This window comes from Geotrypetes seraphini, chromosome 1 (genome assembly GCF_902459505.1).
Source record: "Geotrypetes seraphini chromosome 1, aGeoSer1.1, whole genome shotgun sequence".
NCBI lineage: Eukaryota > Metazoa > Chordata > Amphibia > Gymnophiona > Dermophiidae > Geotrypetes > Geotrypetes seraphini.
The window spans coordinates 19,721,830-19,745,202 of NC_047084.1; the positions used below are offsets into that span (position 1 = coordinate 19,721,830).

At 42.6% G+C, this 23,373-nt stretch overlaps 1 protein-coding gene across 3 annotated transcripts in view; it reads left to right on the forward strand.

The window, feature by feature from the left end:
• Nucleotides 1-23,373, forward strand: part of SSBP2 (single stranded DNA binding protein 2) — a 584,056-nt gene that overhangs the window by 557,208 nt on the left and 3,475 nt on the right. For all 3 annotated transcript variants that reach the window (XM_033924042.1, XM_033924217.1, XM_033924130.1), the window contains exons 14-16: nt 2,350-2,428; nt 7,808-7,836; nt 21,294-21,392. In XM_033924042.1, the coding sequence (XP_033779933.1) occupies nt 2,350-2,428; nt 7,808-7,836; nt 21,294-21,392 (207 nt within the window). The remainder of the gene's footprint in view (nt 1-2,349; nt 2,429-7,807; nt 7,837-21,293; nt 21,393-23,373) is intronic.

Here is a 23,373-nt window from a genome sequence, read left to right on the forward strand (position 1 = left end):
TTCAGCACTGGTCACTATACATGAAGAAGGACACGGTATTACTAAAAAGGGTCCAGAGAAGAGTGACTAAAATGGTTAAGGGGCTGGAGGAGTTGCCGTACAGTAAGAGATTGGAGAATCTGGGCCTCTTCTCCCTTGAAAAGAGAAGACTGAGAGGGGACATGATCGAAACATTCAAAATATTGAAGGAAATAGACTTAGCAGATAAAGACAGATTGTTCACCCTCTCCAAGTTAGGGAGAACAAGAGATCACTCTCTAAAGTTGAAAGGTGATAGATTCCATACAAACATAAGGAAGTTCTTCACCCAGAGAGTTCTAGAAAACTGGAATACTCTTCCGGAGTCTGTTATAGGGGAAAACACCCTCCAGGGATTCAAGACAAAATTGGACAAGTTCCTGATAAACTGGAACATACGCAGGTGAGGCTGGACTCATTTAGAGCACTGGTCTTTGACTTGGGGGCCGCTGCATGAGCAGTCTGCTGGGCACAATGGACCACAGGTCTGACCCAGCAGCGGCAATTCTTATGTTCTTATGGTACAGACCTAACTTGGTAGGCGCCTACCACATCAAGGTAAACATCTACACCAATGTGCCTACTAGCAAGTAGGCGTGGTTAGCAGTGGATTTTGGACCCTGGCCTAACTAGCAGTGTGCCTAAAGATCCAACAGCTGCTGGTGCCTAAGAGTACTTAGGCATCACTAAACGCAATTCTATAAACAGCGCCTAGCAGATGATTGACAATTCTGCTCAATGATACTTAGCAATTAGGCATTATTTATAGAATCATGGCCTGAGTGCCTTGTATTGGAAAGCTCCAGGTTCCCATAGAGTCCTATTGACTGCTGTTGGAACCTGGCATCTACTTCTCTGCAGTGCAGTAGAGCTTTTCCTAGTTTCTCACAGTTTGCCTGTTGGGAATCCAGAAACTGTGTGTCTAGTTTGTATTGTGATGAGGTGCAGTATCTAAGGAAATACTTTTTTATGGAAAGGGTGGTAGATGCAGGGAACAGTCTCCCGGAAGAGGTGGTGGAGATAGAGACTGTGTCTGAATTCAAGAAAGCCTGGGATAGGCATGTGGGATCTCTTAGAGAGAGAAAGAGATAATGGTTACTGTGGATGGGCAGACCAGATGGGTCATTTGGCCTTTATCTGCCATCATGTTTCTATGGTATCTACTAAAGAGGCACAGCAAAATGTGACTGAAAAATTTGTAAATTTAAATAGTGTTTTGTAAATGACACATGCCTACAGACCGTGCATTGCAGTAAAGAGTTAACCACATGAAACAGCACATGGTAACTATTAGTACATGGAAATGGTACTTGTTATTATGTTGGCATAGTTCACCTGCTAACTTCATAGCTACATAGAGACAATATTCATCACTGTTCCTATCTGCACGTATGACCGCAGGAAACCATCTCCATGTCATTCTTTAAGAAGAGAGGGAAGAATCAGAGTATGAATGGGCACAACCACTGACCTTCACGCCTTGCACTGAAGAATGCTGGTATAGAATGACTGAGGTAGAGATAGACACTAAAGAATGACAGACTGGTATCCAGAGCAGATATTGTGATCTCATAATGCCTCATTCCACTGATGACTAAGAGTCAACCTCATCAGTGATGTCACAATCGGTTCATTATCCTATACCTTGCTCAGATAAGAATAATAGTATGATTGGCCACAGCCACTGACCCTCAAGCCTTGCATTGAAGAATGCTGGTGTAGAAGGATTGAGGTAGAGATAGACACTAAAGAATGACACGGAACGGTTGAGGATGAATTTTGTCACCGTGTCATTCAGAGGGCAGGAAACAGGTGATTTATGGGCAGAGAATGAGCATGGACTGCACAAAAAGTGCATACCGCCACTGTTGCTGATAACACAGATGCATTGATTGCCTTTTATTTACAGTAAGTAATCCAGAAATAACCCATTGGTCTTTTTAAAGGAAGTTTGGCTTGTTGTCCTAGTTTAATTGTAATTCCATGGAAATACTAGTCCAATTTCTTTCTATAAATTCAATTGGATTTAGGAAGTTGGTGCAGGCTCGGAATGGGAAGATACTGAGAGTGCTTTCAGCCAGTTATTGCACAGACTTTGCACTTAATGCATGGTAATTTTGGCATTTACCACAATGTAAAGACTTTTTCTGTAAGGTACCTATTTTGGAAGATGTTGGGGGCACTCCCACCAGTTACCACACAGATTTTGCACTTACCACGCTTTAGTAAAAGGTCCCCTTAGCCTTTTGCTTTGTCTCCGTCATTAACATTATTTGCATGTATGCCATATAAATGTTTAACCGTGATCCCGTGCTCTTTATTTTTTTTCAGTTTCCAATGGGGCCAGGTTCAGATGGCCCTATGAGTGCACTGAGTGGAATGGAACCACATCATATGAACGGCTCTTTAGGTAAAATGTGAACTCGAAACATTACAATATTTTTATGTATTTGCAATTTAGAGTATACCACTTGCTGCAGTGTTCTTCAAAATTCTGCATTCTTTCACCGGGATACTGATGTTATTTGAAAAGTCAGGCAGTTGCAAGCTTGACTGATTGGGTTGAAAAAAAATTTTTTTTTTAAAAACCACTTCTTAATAGGTTGTTATATATACAAATGAAAGCATCTTCAGAAATTTGTTATATAAAAATTATATAGAGAATCAAATTATTTTATTTTTAATTCAAGTTATTGATAAGGTAAATATAACTAAAGATTCTAGATAACTCTGTGCTTGCAACTCCCTGTGAATTCCACAGATAGAGCCATGTGTGTTGTCTCAGATCTTCTATTGAGGCCCAATCTTTAAGAGGGAAAATTTGAGCCATGGCTCCAGCTCCATCATACTGCCTAGCCATACCCCAGACCTGCCCAGTCCACCTCTTGGCTCCACCCACTGACAGACCTCAACTGTGGCACCCACAAGCCACCTCCCCCTCAGAGAGCAAGAGGTGCCTTAATAAAATATCTCCCTTTGCCGCATGTCAAGTCTTGTGATAAGAGCTTTGAAAATTTACAGTTTTTATCATGAGACTGTTTCCGCGGCAGCAGGAGGTAACATCTTATTAACACTTTTCACATTGCCAATGGTGGGGAACTCACTCTGCTCACCCTGAGATCTGCACTCCCTAGCAGGAGTGTGGGATTGTAGGACATGACCTGCGAATGCTGAAGACCTAGCAGGTCTTCCATCTTAGCTTTCTCTATGATACTTTCCTGTTTACTTGTACCCCTGCCCTCTGAACTGGCCCCAGCAGGGCCACACAAAGATGGACAAGACAAGAAATAAGAGGGCATATCTATCCCTCAAACATGACTGAAGAGATGGGAAACAGAGCGCTATCTAGTGTCAGGGAGGCACTGATCTCCAGCCTTCCTTCAGCCCTGACAGCTTGTCAGATGAGTTAGAAGCCAGGCCTCTGTTTTGACTAGCATTCAGCACTTAGAAATCATTGTCACAAATCCCCTGCCACCTTTTCCCCTCCAAAAATGTCAAATGCAAACAGTGATCATTAGACAATTTCCTACAATTTATATTTTCTCAAATTGCTTATTTATTCTCACATTCCATTCACACCTACTGGAAAGAAGACATCATGGAATCTATTTTTATTGTGACTGGGACATTCATAAAATGGAAATTGGTACAGACTGTTTCTTTACACTTTTTTTTTTCTTTCATCTGCTTGCTAAAAACTACACAATAAGATACCCATGCGTAGGAAATGCAACATACCCTCTGAGGACCCAGTACAGCAAGCTGCTCTAATCTTATTCCCAATTCAGTCAGAGTTTTTAGAGTGGCAAAATGAGTGGCAAAGCCACTGTACTAAAGGGCAGCACAGTGGGCATTTATATTTGTTTTAAAATTATTTTATACAGCTACTAGCTGATGCCCCGGCGTTGCACGGGTATTTAATTATAGCAATAAAATTATAAATGGATTCAAATAAAGATACTTTATAGTGGTGAATGAAAATATTTTTTTACAGCTTTATAAAAAGTACAATATTCAAATTATAATGTGAAATATTTGACAAAATAAATACAATACAACTAACACAAAACTTGATTATAAACAACATTTTTAGTTTCACCTCCAGGAGCAAGAACATATACATTCTTAGGTGAACCCACCCTTCCCATGTGTGCAGGTGGGCCGCGAGACCCCCAGAACATATCACCCCAGATAGTGAGGGATCTGCATACCAATTTTCGTTCAAATCGGTCCCACAGCTTTTTACATTTTTTCCATTGACTTGAATGGGTGAAATCTGATTTTCTGTTTGTAGCTCCGCCCACGAGTGCATGTGGGCCGCGAGACCCCCAGAACATATCACCCCCGGTAGTGAGGGATCTGCATACCAATTTTCGTTCAAATCGGTCCCACTGCTTTTTACATTTTTTCCAGTGACTTGAATGGGTGAAATCTGATTTTCTGTTTGTAGGGATCTGCATACCAAGTTTCGTTCAAATCGGTCAAGCCGTTTTTGAATTACTGTGAGAATGGCAGCTTTTTACATTTTTTCCATTGACATGAATGGGTGAAATCTGATTTTCTGTTTGTAGCTCCGCCCACGTGTGCAGGTGGGCCGCGAGACCCCCAGAACATATCATCCCAGGTAGTGAGGGATCTGCATACCAAGTTTCGTTCAAACCGGTCAAGCCGTTTTTGCTTGATCGCGGCACATACACACATACATGCACACATACCTCCGATTTTATATACCGTATTTGCCGGCGTATAAGACGACTTTTTAGTACCTTAAAATCATCCCCAAAGTCGGGGGTCGTCTTATACGCCGGGTACAGTTTACATGCCCTTACTTGCGGGGCTGGATGTACTCAGTCGCGCGGCTCTTCTTCTCCCTACCTTCTCTGCTTGCAGCACAGAGCCGAACGGAAGTCTTCCCGACGTCAGCGCTGACGTCGGAGGGGAGGGAGGGCTTAAACAAAGCCCTCCCTCCCTCCGACGTCAGCGCTGACGTCGGGAAGACTTCCGTTCGGCTCTGTGCTGCAGGCATGGCAGGTAAGGAGAAGGAGAGTAGCCTCGCGGTTCGAGGGGCGGCCGCCCCGCCCCGGTTGCAGCACAGCCGGCCAGGTTCCCTTATTTTTGTGGCACTTCCCCGACCGACTGATAACAGCCTGGGTCCGACAATCCTCCCTGCCCTGTAGCCGCGAATCTAAATACCTTCTTACAGCAGCTGTAAGAAGGTAATTTAGATTCGCGGTTAAGGGCAGGGAGGTTTGTCGGACCGGGGCTGTTGTCGGTCGGTCGGGGAAGTGCCACAAAAGTAAGGGAACCTGGCCGGCTGTGCTGCACCCGGGGCGGTAGAGAAGGTGTGCGGAAGAAGGGGTCGTCTTATACGGCGAGTATAACACAAAACTCTATTTTTTAACTGAAAGTTGGGGGGTCGTCTTATACGCCCAGTCGTCCTATACGCCGGCAAATACGGTATATATAGATTCTATACAAATGAATAATTGAACTATGTGGTTTACAAAAAAAACATTTTCTTGGTGCCTTGGGTTTTTTGATATGTTCCTGGGGTTATTTGGTGCGCTGATTCAGAAAATTGCATTGAATAGACCGCATCAGCTCTAGTTTCTTAGATATGGTTGAATTTATTAATTTTTTTTACAGCTATTTTAAAAGATCTCTTCTGCAAAATTGGGATGTCTTAACAAGCTTTATTTTTTGAATGGGAAATTTATGTACTTAAATTACCCACATTCAGACACGATGTGTCAAGCATGTTATACTTAGAGTTGACTATGTGGATTAACTTGTATGTTTCATGGCGCCACATCATTCCCTTCTTGGGCTGAAAACTTTTCAGCACCTCCTCATAATAAAATTATACAAAACTAAAATCAGAATTCAATAAAATAAATAAGACTAATAAATAAGACAAATAAAATAGGAACTCCATTCTTAATAGGAAAGCCTATCGCAATTACACAAGAACATACATAGTCGTCATGGGATGATACAAGGATGACATAGCCTCATGACGAAGACGATGCTCCATTTTAGTAGCCTTCCTCTGGATTGACTCCATCCTTTTTATATCTTTTTGAAGGTGCAGCCTCCAGAATTGTACACACTGTCCAAGAAAAGAATCTAGGTGTCATTGTTGAGGATATATTGAATCCCTCAGCTGAATGTGCTGCGGCAGCTTAAGAAAACAAATAGAATGTTAGGAATTATCAGGAAAGGAATGGAAAACAAAAATGAAAATGTTATAATGCTCTTGTATTGCTCTGTGGTACGGCCACACCTCAAATACTCTGTGCAGTTTTGGTTGCCGAATCTCAAAAAAGATATAGCGGAATTAGAAAAGGCACAGAGAAGGGCAACGAAAATGATAACACAGATGGGATGACTTCTCTATGAGGAAAGGCTAAAGTGGCTAGAGCTCTTCAACTTTGTATTTTATAGAGGTCTATAAAATGATGAGTGGAGTGGAAAGGGTAGAAGTGAATCACTTGTTCACTCTTTCCAAAAATACAAGAACTAGGGGGCAAGTGATGAAGCTACTAAGTAGTAGATTTAAAACAAACTGGAGAAAATATTTCTTCACATAAAGTGTAATTAAACTCTGGAATTTGTTGCCAGAGAATGTGGTGAAATCAGTTAGCTTAGTGGACTTTAAAAAAGGTTTGGATAATTTCCTAAAAGTCCATGGGCCATTATTTAGATGGCATGAGGAAATCCACTGCTTATTCCTGGGATAAGCAGCATAAAATATGTTTAGTACTTAGGATCTAGCTAGGTACTTGGGACCTGGGTTGGCCACTGCTGGAAATAGGATACTGGGCTTGATGGACCTTCGGTCTGTCCCAGTATGGCAATTCTAATGTTCTTATCTCCACTGAAAATTTCCAGTTAGTGGCTAAACGTTAACTGGCTATATTGCACAATAACCAGCAAATTTCAGCACTGACTGGCCAAGTTTAGCAGCCAGATTGGGCCACACAAAATATTGACTTAGCTAGTTAAGTACTGTTTTTCCCCCAAAATAAGACTGTCATATTAATTTGGGGTCCAAAAAATGCAGCAGGGCTTATTTTCGGGGATGTCTTATTTTTTTCATGGACATCATCTCTCCCTGCCTCTCCTCCACCCCCAATTGCCCAATTCTTCCTCTCTCCTTTCCCCTCCCTCATGTACAACATCTTTCCTCCCCTCTCGCCCATCCCCTTGTGCGTCTTTCTATCCTTTCCTCCCATCCCTCTGTGCAACAGAACCCCACCGACCCTCCCACCATGCGACTGTCATACTATACGTCCGAGACCTCCAAACATAGCATCAGCGGCAGCGCTCTGAATGGGTTGCTTTGCAGCATTCCCCGCCGGGGCCTTCCCTCTTCTGTTCACTGTCTGTGTTGAACATGGCCCAGCATTGAATATCTTGGAATAATGTTGCTGGTGGCTAAAAAAATACTCAAAGCTGCTGCCTTAATATTTACCCCATAATGTTGTCTCAGTAGTGAAGACTTGGGCATCTCTTGTCAAATTTGGTAATGCTTCAAGAAATATGTTTTAATGAAATGTGAGAGTTTAATTTCTTCTTTACTTTTCTGTACATAGCAACTGTTTGTCATGTTTTAAATAATGTTATATATTCTATGTATGTGATAAACATATGTTAACATTTGTCTCAAAAAAATTTGAAAAGATTGGAAAAAAAAAGTCACAATACATCGCTGAAATCTCTCTTCTATAATAACAGATTCAGATGAAGGAAGTGAAAAATTCAGTGTCATCTGTTTTTTCAATTTCAGGTTCAGGGGACATGGACAGTATTTCCAAGGTGAGTACTAATGAAGTAATTTTTATATAGTTTTTATTCATTTATTGTTTTATTCTACTGATTTAGTTTTCCATTTGTGTTTTTTGAGTTGTTTTGTGTTATACCCATGAGGCCTACTGAGATGAGGTGGAAGTCATTATGAGGAGGAAGGATGTATTTAAGATCACGAAATTGGAATATGGGGCCATTTCAGAGGGGGCTCAGAGAGCTACTAATGACCTTGCAAAGTTATGTAGGTCCCAGCTGATATTCAGCTGGGGTCCACATAACTGTCTTATATGGGCCCAGCTGTCATATATGGACCACATAAGGTCCAGCAGCCAGTGCAGCACCATTTAGCACCAGATATTCAGTGCTGGGGCCATACAGGGCCCAGCATTGAACATTGGAGGCTAATCAAGCCAATGACAGTCAGTTTTTGAAAAAAAACGCTGATCGCTGCTATGCTTATTGTGTTGTGCAGACCCTGCTGTAGTAGCTATACAATTGTAGCAAAAATATGTTCATATCTACCTAACCTTCTACCCCTATCCTGGGACAACAGACTAAGGGCTCCTTTTACTAAGGTGTGCTAGCATTTTTAGAGCACCCACCAGATTAGTACGCGCTATAGCGCACGCTGGCCGAAAAATTACCGCCTGCTTAAAAGGAGGCGGTAGCGGCTAGCTAAGCGTGCACTAAAACTGCTAGCGCACCTTTGTAAAAGGAGCCCTAAGACTAGGAAACTCTCTGCAAGTAAAAGACTTTTCTGGGTGTTCCCATGTTAAATGTAAAACTCAATAAACATCCATCACAAAACACAGCAAGAATGCATCCTATAGGCAAATTTACAGTCCAGCCATTATTAAGCACAGCAGAAGCACACAATGCGAAAACAGAGGAGCCGATATAAGCCAAAGTGATGATTGACCCACAGTCCTCCCCAGCATGGAAGTAACCCTTTCCAACAAAAGATACAACCTCGGATACTTAAAGGGGACATCTCTCTCAGGAAATGGCAGCTGCGCAGTCTAACTTCAGCACGTGTATAAACAACATTCAAAAATGCATATATGCATCACTCCGAATCGCATCCTCCCTAGAATGATTGTGTCTGTCATTACTCAGCCCTTTCCACTAAGCTCTGCTATAAATGTGAGCTATGTTTTACTGAAATTGGCTTCCTTGTTAAAATTCATTTGCAGCCAGAATTTCTTTTATTCTTATTACATTTCTTCCCCTTGATATGTTTGATTTGAGAGCCCTCTGCTGGCTAAACCACAGTAGAACTACTGAAAACTCACAAACGTATTCTGCCTAATAGTCAGCCAGCAATGAGCAGCACTTTATCCACCACCGGCATTAAACCTGGATATTCAATGCTAGGCCATTTCTGGGGGGGTGGGGGGGGGGACATTGAATATTTGGAGGAAGATGTTTGGCCACTGAAAACTTAACCAGTTAAACCACAGCGAGCGGCTCACTGGTTAAGTCAGGCCTGACAAAGATAGGACTGCTATTTACAATATGTGGTCTGATTTAACCAGTTAATTTAAGCAGTCCGGTACTAAATATCAGCACCTAACTGGGTTCATTTTGTGGTAGGCATGAGCCATGAACATTCAGTGGAGATAACCAATTATCTCCTGCTGAATATTCATAGTTAGCCACAAATATGCTATTTAATCAGTTAGCAGCCATTCTGACTGGGTTAAATAGCGTTGAATATCAGCCAGATTATTTATATTTATTGGAATTTGTTTCACACCCTTTTTTCAGTCGTAGCTCAAGGTGAGTTACATTAATATAGACTAGGTATTCCCTGCCCCTGAAGGGCTCACAATCCAAGTTAGTAGGACATTATGGGGCTCATAATTGAAAGTGAAATATGTCCAAAAAACGGCCTAAGTCAGCACTTGGACGATCATAAACGAAAGACGTCCAAGTGCTGATAATCGAACCGGATTTTGGACGTGTTTACAAATAACCTAGGCCTTCCCAGTGCCGCTGAATGACCAGAACTAAATGGGGCATTTCAGGAGGAGTGTCATGGGCGGAATTTGGGCAGGCTGTGGGCCGTGCTAGACTTAGTCGTACTGAATGTATAACCGAAAGTTTTACAACACAGCCTAGACGAAGCTTGGACGTTGTGACTTAGGCCATTTAAAACATGGTCTGTCACAAAAACCTATATAAAGTGACCAGATAAGCATTGCAAACATATAGTACAGACCCCCACACACTACCCCCAGTGATCACCACCCCCCCCCATAAAAATCATAATCACAACTTTAAATATCTGCCTCCAGAACATCAGCACCTGGCAGCCTGTCATAGGAAAGCCTAGTAGAGCTGCATTGAGGCGGCTTAAGTCATCTTGGGGGTGGGTTAGGGACCCATGGAGAAGAGGACGCAGGCCCATAAGCCACTGTAATCAGTGCATTCATGGTGAAACATGTGCACTCCCCAAAAACCCCCCAAACCCTTTTCTACTGCCATATAAGTGGCTCCTGCAGCCATAAGGGCTATTGGGGTTGTAGACAGGTGAGTATAGTACATTTTGGGGGTGTTTTATGACCTATAAGGGAGCTGTAGTGAGATGTTTATGGGGCACCCTTTTTGTGAAGTTCACAGTAGTGCCCTGTAAGGTACCCCACTATTCAGGTGCCATGTCTGGGTGTCCAGTCCATCACTTTGCTGACCCCTCCCACATCCAACAGGGCTTATTCTAGGCATTTTTGACTTGGACGAATATTTGGCCGAAAATGTGGTATAAAGATGGACGATTTAGCAGCTTGGACAATAAGACGGCTGGACTTATAGTTAGATGATTTTGAAAAAATATATATTTTGGACGTATTTTTCGAAAATGTGTCTTAAGCTGTGTCTGAATTTGGACGACTTGCGACTCAGGCAAAAACAAACTTAGACGTTTCTTTTGATTATGCCCCTCTATGTCAGTATTCAGACACTTCATGAGAACATAATTGCCATACTGGATCAGATCAAAGGTTCATCTAGCCCAGTATCTTGTTTTTCACAGTGGCTTTCCCTGGCATCCTCCTCCCACCCTGGTTTCATTTCCTGCCTCTCCCATTACCTTTTTCTCCCCTCCTCCAGCATCTTGAGATCACCACACAGAATATTCTGCCTACAAGTTTTGAACAAACCTGATTGCTGTCACAAAGTAGCTTCTGCACAAGAATAAACTTCAGCAGCTCGTCATGCCCTTCCTCCTGGTTGTGCATGGCTTATGGTGTGGCAAGTGTGGCCACTCAAGCAGTGCTACACAGCACAGGTTTGGGAAGCCCTGTTTTACTGGTAAACCAATGATTGAAAAACTGTGTATTACACAAACAGAGCAGCAGATGGTGCTGCAGCACTGTGAATGGGAATAAAAACAACTTATGTAGCTATTGAGACCAAAGTGCAAAGAGAAGAATACAAAGATTTAACTACTGCATCATTCGTACTTATGTTCTGTCTTCCTCAGTTGTAGACACAGAATGGTACATAAAGGTATAATTACATATATATGATCAATTACAGTCATGCAATCTACAATACTGCAAATGAAATACAGTATCACCAAAATAAATTCAGTTTGAGGGGGGGCACCGTCAGGAATGATGTGGGAAATTAGAAGTGCATCACCTGAAGAAAGCCACAGCATGATGGCTGAAAGGATGCAACAAAGCCCAGTAAACTGCAACAAGCAATTTTGAATAACTGTGCTGTCAGCAAATTTGATGACCTCACTCATTATTCCTGTTTCCAGGTCATTTATAAAGATGTTAAAAAGCACAGATCCCTGGAGACCTCTACTACTCACTGACCATCTAAGGAGGGTGGGAGTTATTTAGCTGCTTTGAGGCTTTAAGTCACATTATATGCTCTTAAAACAATTTAAAAGGCCCTAATGCAGCTTGATGTCTAACCACTGCAGGTTAAATAGTAATGAGATACAAAACATGCAAATGTATATAAAGCAGCTTCTCTGCCAGTGTCCACAGCTGTACTGTAGATGCTTTTTTTTTTTTTTTAAACAGGTAGCCTTGATTTAATATGTGAAAACTGGACTAAACAAAGCATTTGGGCTAGGTTTGTATAACATATCTGTGCCCTTTTCCTTTGTGGTCAGTATGAGATAGGTGCAGTGGTCAATATGGGGGAGAATTAAGTTCCCCATACAACTCCTTCTCTCTAACGCGTAGCGTGTTCCCTCTCTGCTTTGCTCTTATTATACACATGAACTTATAAGAACATAAGAATTGCCGCTGTTGGGTCAGACCAGTGGTCCATCATGCCCAGCAGTTCGCTCACGCGGCGACCCTCTGGTCAAAGACCAGTGCCCTAACTGAGACTAGCCATACCAGCGCACGTTCTTGTTCAGCAGGAACGTGTCTAACTTCTTGAATGTCTTGAATCCCTGGAGGGGATGTTTTCCCTATGACAGACTCCGGAAGAGCGTTCCAATTTTCTACCACTCTCTGGGTGAAGAACTTCCTTATGTTTGTACGGAATCTATCCCCTTTCAACTTTAGAGAGTGCCCTCTCGTTCTCCCTACCTTGGAGAGGGTGGGCCACCTGTCCTTATCGATCATGTCCCCTCTCAATCTCCTCTGTTCGAGGGAGAAGAGGCCCAGTTTCTTTAATCCTCCAACCCCTTAACAATCTTAGTCGCTCTTCTTTGGACTCTTTCGAGTAGTACCATGTCTTTCTTCATGTACGGCGACCAGTGCTATACACAGTACTCCAGGTGAGGGTGCATCATGGCCCGGTATAGCGGCATGATAACCTTCTCCAATCTGTTTGTGATCCCCCTTCTTTATTATTCCTAGCATTCTGTTCCCCGTGGGAGTCCTGTGGGTTAGGGGGGGATTCCTGCGGGACCTCCGCAATACCCGCGGGATTCCCACAATCCCCATTCCCGTGCAGACCTCTACCTTCAGCCTATTCCTGTGGGCTGATTCAGCATGCAGGCTGTTTGGCAAGAAATATTCATCGTGCTCACTGGAGTTGAACAGACCCTGTATCATAGGAAGTGCAGCTCTCTGAACTAGAAGCTGTTTGTTAGTCATGTTCACAAGTTGCAGTCTGTTCTTGTTTCTGAGATGCAGGTGGTGTTCTGGAACCTATTCTTAGATGTAGCACTTTCATGAATGAGAAGTACACTGCTCTGTTTAATAACTGCTGGCTAGCAATACCTGAATGGTCAGAACTAGAGAATGACACAGGAAAAAAATCTGTCCCCATCACTACCCCGTCACCGGACCATCGTCCCCTTCACCGCCCCGTCCCCGCCATCCCCTTCACCGCCCCGTCCCTGCAGCATCCACCCTTCCCTCTCACCGCCCTTCAGCGGCCCGAGAATCTCCCTCCCTCCCCCTTAGCTTCGCGGCACGTTAGTGAAGAATTGAAACTTAAGGGAGGGAAGGTGTGCGCTCACCGATTGCACGCGCGCAGCTCTCTCCCTCCTTCCCTCCCTATGGCCAAATCTATCTCCCTCCCTCCCCCTTACCTTCATGGCGGAGTTACTGAAACCGGTGAAGCCCGCCTGCCTGCAATCATGCGTGTGTGGGCGGAAGTTTCTCCTCTGACACAACCGGAAGTTGTGTCAGAGGAGAAGCTTCTGCCCACACATGTGCGACTGCAGGAAGGCTTCGCCGGCTTCAGTTTTACGAAAGCGCCGTGAAGGTAAGGGGGAGGCAGGGAGATAGATTTGACCGTAGGTAGGTAGGGAGGGGGGGGCCGCACGCGATCGGTGACCGTGCGCCTTCCCTCCCTTAACTGCGGGGACAAGGCCATTCACCGCTCCACGGGGCGGTGGATGGCCTTGAACCCCGTGCCCGCAGTGAGCACTTTTTCCCCCACACCATTTCGGCAGCTAGCCACGAGTCACTGCCACCATGTCATTCTCTAGTCAGAACTCAGAACAGACACACTGCAGCAGATTTAGGCATTGCTAGCCAGCAGTTATTAAACAGAGCCGTGCACTTCTCATTCATTTCACCAAGGGAGAAAATCCACTGGGAAGAAAAAGGAAGGCAAAAGATTACTAGAGAAAAAGCATCATGTATGCAGTGGGTTTTAGTAAAATCAGAAATGAAGCTGTAAAATAAGAAGGTGTAAAGATAAAAAAGCATGAGAGAAGGTAAAAAGCAAAATGGGAAGACAAGATACTTAAAATGAATAGAGAAAGAGACAATAAAGGTGAATTTAAAAAAACTGGAAAGTAAGGATCAAAATGTAGATGACAGTAATGATGGACATGAGCTTGAAGTGGAACTGCTTGCAGCTACAGTATATTGTCATGAGAAGACATATCCACAAGGGGAATAATCTCAGAACCATTAGCATGGATAAGAAAACCAGTTTGCCCATGTTCTTCAGCTGTCTTGCTTTCCCTAATGTGGCTTAGAGTGCTCACATTGTTTTACACTGTGCATGCTTAGCTGCATTCCTGGGATACAAAATTTGAGGGCTTTTTTCATATCTATGTGCATATCTTTCTGGAAAAATTCTACCCACACGAAAAGCCGGTTCAAGTTTCTGCTAGTACTTCAATCCCTTAAAAAGTTTCAAAGCTCTTTGTTATTATATTGGTATACAATGGACTTTGCCCCAAAATTGCACAGTGTAAAATCACACCGAGCACTTATTGCATCATGAAACTTGATATAGGATACACATATCAATGCAGCCATATCACCAGTTCTGGAAAAGTAACATTGACTCCCTTCTTCAGCCTGCCTCAAGCATAAGATCTTAGTACCTCAAATGTATCACACTAATACTCCACCTTATTTACCCCCATCCTTTGCAAAGCTGCACTAATGTTTTTAGCGCCTATGGCATTGACAGCTCGGACGCTCATAGGAATTCTATGAGTGTTGGAGCTGTAACTGCGGCGGCCAGGCACTAAAAACGTTAGCATGGCTTTGTAAAGGAGGGGTTAGCCATTCTGTTTTATCTCTTTTACTCCCCATACCATTCCCTTTACTTTTTTCAGGCCTCACTACTCTCTCTGCCACCCACTTTTTGTCTCCAGGTAGATATAGCCAGAGATCCTGAATTTTCCTATTTTGGTCCACAACTAGAATGCTCTCCCCCTAATATCTATCTGCAGCCTTCTTTTGTAAAATTCAAAAAGCAGTCAAAAGCAGTCCTTTCAGCCCACCTTCCCATAAAATTCAGGTATGATGGTTTTGCACTCTCTGTGACTCCCCTTGTTTGCCTCTCCTATTATTTCTTGCTTCCTTTTTCTTCTCTCTACACTCCTCCTTTCTTCCTCCATCCCTCTCACCTCTTTTTTCCCTCAGTTTACTTGCATATTGGGAATTACTCCACTTCACCTTTGACTTGAAATAGCAGTAAACCAAGCACATGTAAAATTAATAATAAATAAATAAGTTGATGTGCAAAAATACTCAAGGAAATGTATGTTTTGCAGTCTCTTTCCTAATGAGTATGCAGAGCATTTTCTCGGATTCCTTAGCTGGGAACAAAAAGTATCAGGCTGGATAGGGTGTTTCCACAGCTCAGAGATTAAGGATCATTTCTTCTCTGTTCTAGTGACTGCACAGTAATTTGTATTTATGGTAGCAATTGAGGCAGATACGTAGAAATCCGTATCTGCACACCCGGCCATGAGTTTGAGGGGTGACACTTTCACTGATTCTTAAGGTGCAGCCATTGAGTGGGTGCTGAGATGAAGATTTGCTTATAGCTAACCATGCAATTATCATATCACCGATAGATTACTGTAATTCTGCACATCAAGGTTTACTAGGGTAGCAATTAAGAAGGCTTCAGCTGGTACAAAACACAGCTGCTAAAGGTATCTGTGCTAAGAACAAATTTGATCATGTAACACCTGTCTGGAGAGAATTACACTGGTTACCAGTAGTTCAGAGGTACAATATGTGCTGTTTACTCTAGATATAGGGTAGTAGGTGTTCCTGTATATGTAGTATGATCTCTTCAGCTTTGTGAACATAAGTGAAATTTGTACTTTTCCCAGAAGATACTGTTGGATGTGCCTCTGCTTGCCCTGGATCGGTGGCATGGAATGTTGCTACTATTTGGGTGTCTGCAAGGTACTAGTGACCTGGATTGGCCACTATGAAGATGGACTACTGGGCTAGATAGACCACTGGTCTGACCCAGTAAGGCTATTCTTATGTCATACTTAAGTCAGATCAGCTTGGACACCGTATGGTCATTTCTGCCGCTTTGTACCAGAGCTGTGCAATAAGCTGCCAGAGGAAGTTAAATCAGAAGCAAATTATTTGCGCTTTAGGAAACTTGTTAAAGCGTGGTTATTTGGTCTGAGAAGGGAAAGAAGGGTTTAAGTTGGATGATGGGATGGGTATGAGTTTTGTATGCATTTTATGCAGTATATGTGACATTTTATTGGATTATAAGCCACTCAAGGCTCTTTAATGACCAAGAACGGGCATCAATAAATTGGAAGTACCGTATTTTTCGCTCCATAAGACGTACCTGCCCATAACATGCACCTAGTGTAGAGGAGGAAAAACCAAGAAAAAAAAATTGTAAACAAAATGGTGTACACTGCCTGCCTGAAACTAGGCCTACCCTGTGCCCTGTCCCCTGTCCCCCCTCTGGTAGTCTAGTGGTAGGCCGGGACAAGTTTTTATATAGCTCCCCCAGGCCGTTTTCTGGTGCCAAAACGCTGCTGTGGTGACCATCTTGGATTTTGCAATTTTGTTTTAAAAGCCTCTATCTGCCTCAAAATACCTCATTTTTTATAATAATTTTTATGGGCTCCCCAGGCCTTTCTACTCATGTATTATGCCAGTTTGGGGCTGGATGGCTAGCTGAGGAGTATCCATGTGGCACATGAAGGGGGTGAGAGAATTGGACATAGATCCTTCTAGTCCCTCTAGGGTCTCAGAGTTGCAGGAAGCTCATTTGCTGGGGTATAAATCCCCCTAGAGCCCTAGAATGCGAGTCAGTGTTGGCGGCGAAACGCAAATGCAGACACCTCTGAACCCATGAGAACTCAAGAAGCTCCCCTGCAGAAATCCTGAGGAGATCCAGGTCAGGGATTTGACTCCGATTGTGTAACTTTGATGTTTGAAGCTTATGTGAAGTATAAAGCATCTGCAGAGTCTGGAGTATCACCAGTAGTGATGCATCAGGTTTACCTTTGCAGAGCGCAGTTCCTCAGTGGAAAGCTTTACCGCAGGGGGTCAAAGTCAATGTCTTTACTCCCTCAAAATGAATCCTCAAAGAGGACTCCAGGTATCAGGTGGGTGAAAACAGCCAAGAGTCTGTGGCAGCCCTAGACCATAGACAGTGTACAGACTTTTCAAACTTGCAGATTTGATAGAAGTCATTATAGTATCTTTGTGGGAATTAAATTTTGAACCCTCACAGACTTCCATTGCTCAAATTTTGCTTATGAGCAGCTCCAAGACCCAGTCCACATGTTTTTTCTTTCATTCACATCCAGAGATAACCATGCTGCTGACAGAGCATTGGAAAGCACCAGAGGGCCATCTGAGGGTTTCCAAAGCTCTGCCAAAATTGTAACCAATGGCTCCTAATTTCCAGCAAGTTTTTTGCCCCACCTAAGGTGAATTCATGAGTAGTTCTAGTAACTAAGCATACTTCACTTCCTAGCAGAGGAGGAATAATACTTAAGGATGCAAAGGATTATTGCCATGCAGCAGGGAAATTTTAAGAAATTTCAGGTTATTTGGGAGCCATTAACAAGATACTGTAAAGATTGAAATTACTGCATAGAATAAATATTAGTTTTTTTCCCTTTTGTTCATATACGTCCAGGGTGGGATAGGGGGGTGGGAATATTTAATGATTTCTTTTGCTTATGAATAACTGTTGGATATAAGAGAAGGGGGATATTTGATGCGAGTTAGAATTTAATGATATATTAAGTGATGTTAAAGTATAAATGATTGTATTATATGTTACACTTATTGTGAGTTTTAAAAATGAATAAAGATTAAAAAAAAAAAAAAAAAGGATGCACAGGACTTGGTCCTCAAAAGAGAGTTTGAGGTTTTAACTCTGGTTCTGAAAGCTGCTTTGACACGCAGCTCCTGATTGGATAAGGCCCAACTTAGTGCAAGAAGAGGCGGTCGGAGCGTACCACGAGTGATTTCCTGCACTCATGGCTCTCCGGCTGCTCTCCTGCTGCCCTCTTCAGGCTCCCCCATGAAAAACCATATTTGTGGGTTTTTGAGATTCGCAGGGGTTCCTGGAACGGGAGAATATCGGGAGAGTACTGTATTGCAATAGACATATTGTACAGATGTGGCAGGGATGTGTTCAGTGAGTAAGACAAACTCTACACCACAGCCACAAAAGTTAGACTTATGCTTGAATTCAGTGCTACCTGAAAGGTTTTGGGAATCAAAAGAACAGAAGAAATGTGTACCTGAGGCTTTGCACTTTTGTCACTGCCTAGTTCTTGGTTCTCTGTGATGGATAATACAAAACACTTTGTGCAAGGATAAAATCATGTCGTAATAGTAACAAACCAACTTTTCTTTCATTTTGTTTATTGTATTGCCATCATAAAAACAACTCTGGATCTAATCCTTAATGGGCTAAAAGGACCTGCAAAGGAAGTGGAAGTAATGGGGCCGTTGGGAAACAGCGATCACAATATGATCAAGTTCAAAGTTGAAGTAGGAATATCGAAGGAGAAGAGAAACACAGCGATGACTTTTAACTTCAAGAAAGGAAACTACGAAGCGATGAGAGTAATGATAAGGAAGAAACTTAGGAACAGCTCAAAAAAATTGCAGACTGTAAAACAAGCCTGGTCTTTATTCAAGGACACAGTGAGCGAGGCACAAAATCTGTATATCCCCAGGTTTAGAAAAGGGTGCAAAAAGAGCTGAACAAAAGACCCAGCGTGGATAACTAAAGAAGTGAAGAAAGCGATAGGAGATAAGAAAAATTCATTCCGGAAATGGAAAAAAGACAAAACTGGGGAGAACTGGAAAGAACACAGGAAGCATCAAAAAGAATGTCACCTCATGGTTAGAAGAGAAAAAAGAGAATATGAAGAGAGGCTAGCCAGAGAAGCATGAAATTTCAAACCGTTCTTCAGATATGTTAAAGGGAAGCAGCCGACAAGGGAGGAGGTGGGACCGCTGGATGACGGAGATAGGAAAGGAGTGGTGAAGGAGGAAAAAGAAGTAGCGGATAGACTAAACATGTTCTTTTCGTCAGTTTTTACAAAAGAGGACACATCCAACATGCCGGAACCTGAAAAAAAATCTTCAAAGGAGGTCAAGCAGAAAAATTAACATCCATGGAGGTAAGCCTTGAAGACGTACACAAGCAGATAGATAGATTAAAAGCTGACAAATCTCCGGGCCCGGACAGAATCCACCCTAGGGTATTGAAAGAACTAAAGGAGGAAATAACGGAACTACTACAGCAGGTTTGTAATCTATCCCTGAAAACAGGTGTGATCCCAGAGGATTGGAAGATTTTATGCCCATCTTTAAAAAAGGATCAAGAGGTGACCCGGGGAACTACAGACCGGTAAGTTTGACTACGATTCCGGGGAAAATGGCAGAAGCGCTGATAAAAGACAGCATCGATGAGCATCTAGAAAGGAATAAACTTATGAAAACAAGCCAACATGGCTTCTGCAAGGGAAGATCGTGCCTAACGAACTTATTGCACTTCTTCGAAGGAATTAACAAACGGATGGACAAAGGGGACCCCATAGACATTGAATACTTAGATTTCCAAACAGCCTTTGACAAGGTACCCCATGAACGCCTACTACGGAAACTGAAGAACCATGGGGTGGAAGGTGACATACATAGATGGATCAAAAATTGGTTGGCGGGTGAGAGTGAAGGGCCACTACTCGGACTGGAGGAGGGTCACGAGTGGTGTTCCGCAGGGGTCGGTACTCGGACCGCTGCTGTTCAATGTATTTATAAATGATCTAGAAACGGACGAATTACAAAGTAATAAAATTTGCAGAAGACACCAAACTATTTAATGGAGTTAGGACTAAAGAGGACTGCAAAGATTTACAAAGAGACCTGAACAAACTAGGAGAATGGGCGTTGAGATGGCAGATGAAGTTCAATGTAGAGAAATATAAAGTCTTGCATGTAGGAAACAGAAACCCGAAGTACATCTATACGAGGGGGGGCTGTTAATGGGTGAGAGTACCCAAGAAAGGGATCTGGGGGTAATGGTGGACAAGACAATGAAGCCGTCGGCACAGTGCTCAGCGGCCGCTAAGAAGGCGAATAGGATGCTAGGTACTATCAAGAAAGGTATTACAACTAGAACGAAAGAAGTTATCCTGCCATTGTATTAGGCGGTGGTGTGCCCGCCTCAGGAGTACTGTGTCCAATATTGGTCGCCGTACCTTAAGAAGGATATGGCGATACTCGAGAGGGTTCAGAAAAGAGCGACACGATTGATAAAAGGTATGGAAAACCTTTCATACGCTGAAAGATTGGAGAAACTGGGGCTCTTTTCCCTGGAGAAGTGGAGACTTAGAGGGGACATGATAGAGACTTACAAGATCATGAAGGGCATAGAGAAAGTGGAGAGGGACAGATTCTTCAAACTTTCAAAAACTACAAGAACGAGAGGCCATTCGGAAAAATTAAGAGGGGACAGATTCAGAACCAGTGCTAGGAAGTTCTTCACCCAAAGGGTGGTGGACACCTGGAATGCGCTTCCAGAGGGCGTGATAGGACAGAGTATAGTATTGGGGTTCAAGAAGAGATTGGATGATTTCCTGAAGGAAAAAGGGATAGAAGGGTATAGATAGAGGATTACTATACAGGTCCTGGACCTGATGGGCCGCTGCGTGAGCGGACTGCTGGGCATGATGGACCTCTGGTCTGACCCAGCAGAGGCACTGCTTATGTTCTTATGCTGTTATCATACCTCGTATGTTTTATGTTATAATTTTGAAAAATGAAATACCATACATACGCGAATATAAGTCAATCTGAATATAAGCCGAGACCCCCATTTTTCCCCCCAAAAGTGGAAGAAAAATGATTGACTCGAATATAAGACAGGGACTTAATATTCAAGATCTGCACCCAGCCCCACTCCCTGCTAGGTTCTGTACTCAGCCCCCTTCCCTCCCTGCCCTGCCATGCTTTGTACCCAGCCCCCCTTCACTCCCTGCAAGGCTCTGCACCCAGCTCCATTTCCTGCCAGGCTCTGCATCCTGTCCCCCCTCCCTCCTTCCCTCAGTGCCCTGTACCATCTCCCTCCCTCCTGATGCCTTGCAGGCCTCCATCAGTAACAATCATGAGCAGCTTTTAATAATAATTGTACTAGATAGATTCATCAGTGATATATTGATGTACAGATGCTGAAATCATGATGCATTGTCAACATGGAATGATGCAAATTTCCAAAGCCAGGAAACATATTAGAATTTGTTAATATTATTTTCTTTCTTGTTTTGTTTTCATGTACAGAATTCTCCCAATAATTTGAGTATGAGTAATCCACCAGGCACTCCACGGGATGACAGCGAAATGGGCGGAAATTTCTTAAATCCATTTCAGAATGAGAGTGTAAGTTCTTCTTTGTATGATATTAACCAATCCACCTGAGTCTTAGTAGCTTTTTTTTTTCAGTATTCTTGTCATTTTCTGCCATAGACTAGTAACACCTTTAAAAAAAAGAAAAAAAAATTGAAAAACTCATTTGTGTGATGAGACCCTATTCTATAATGGCATTTGGATGCCAAAATACTAGTGTAACCTAGTTTCGGCAGCACACCTAATATTTACACTACTACTGTTCCGGCCATAGACCTGTGGTAACAGTTGCATAAAAGTGGCAGGAATGTGCCTAAAACAAATACTTTGTGAGCAACATGGAAATGCTCTATTTGCTCAACAGAGTCTGGGAACAGCAGAAAGGAACTGACTAGATCTCATTGCCTGATGTTTGAAATTCTGACCAATTTGAGATTTCCCATCAAGGTACATCATATGCCCTACTACTACTACTTATCACTTATATAGCACTGAAATGGGTATGCAGCGCTGTACATTTTGACATTTATAGACTGTCCCTGCTCAGAAGAGCTTACAATCTAACTTGGACAGCCAGACTGACATATAAGGTAGGGGATGCAGAACCCAAGGTGAGAGGAGTTAGGGGTTGAAAGCACTCCCAAAGAGGTTAGCTTTTAAACGGGCCTTGAACACTGACAGAGACAGAGCCCGCCATAGGGATTCGGGCAGCTTGTTCCAAGCATAATGTGCTGCAAGACAGAAGGGGCGGAGTCTGGAGTTGGCAGTTGAAGAGAAGGGCACAGATAGGAGGGACTTACCCCTGAAGCATGGCTGTCGAGCAGGTGAGTTTTATAGCAGCAAATGAATTAAACATTTATAAAAGCTTTTTATTATACTGCTTTGTTTTCTTGATTTATTTTTCCAACTCTATGTTCTGACCATAATTGGGAACCCTCACCCATGTTCCACTCGTGTGCACGCCCTGTTGTATTTACATGTCATACCACTTATGCAAACCCTTACAGAATAGCGCTTACATGCATAACTATACACTTACCTGCAAAAGTGCTAATATTCTGTAAATTTGCACACACAATGGGCATGTAATTGCGGGTATCCTTACTGATCTTTGGTAAAGTGACAAGCGTTTCCACGCTTCTGGCCTGGCACTGAGTCTTCTTGATTACTGTAATATAGTTTATTTAACATGTACTAAGAAAGAGCAGGCTAGACTTAGATTAATTCAGAATACGGCAGTAAGATTGATCTATAGTTTGAAGAAGTATGATCATGTGACACCATTCTATCACGAGTTACACTGGTTCCCTATGGAGGCTCGTGTACTGTTTAAGTTGGGTTGTCTTTGTTATAAGGTTGTGAATGGCACTGCTCTTATCTATATGACTGATAGATTTCATATAGCATCTTACAAATACAGTAGAAGATCTCATGCCCTGTTTATTTTTCCATCATTTCAAGGTTGTAAAAGTAAGAAATACTTGGATCATCCATTCAGGCAGCTTCCTACGACAAAGAATTTTGACCACTGTTACATAGAGCCTGTTCTTACAAACACTTTAGAACCCTGATGAAAACCTATCTTTTCTCAAAGTATTTGGCCAAATAGTTCTAGGCATTTTTTATGTTATTTTATTATTAATTTTTTGTTAACCGTGTTGGACTTCTGGTTACGCGGTTTATAAGCACGATGTTATGTCATTCTCAGGATTAGAAGTGCTATCACTTTTCATATTATCTGTAAGGGTTATAGTACTCTGATTCTGATGGGGAGTCATTACATTACATATAAATCTCATATACTGCACGTACCTTTTACAGCTCAGTGCGGTTTAATAATAAGACAAGCCAGGCACACCTGGGTACATAAAATAATTAAAATAATCCTAGCAATTTAAGATCTTGATATTACATATTTCTGAAGGAGCCCTAAATGCCACTGGAAACACTGGGGTCCTTTTACGAAGGCTAATCAATTTAGCACGCACTAAGGGCTCCTTTTACGAAGTCGCGT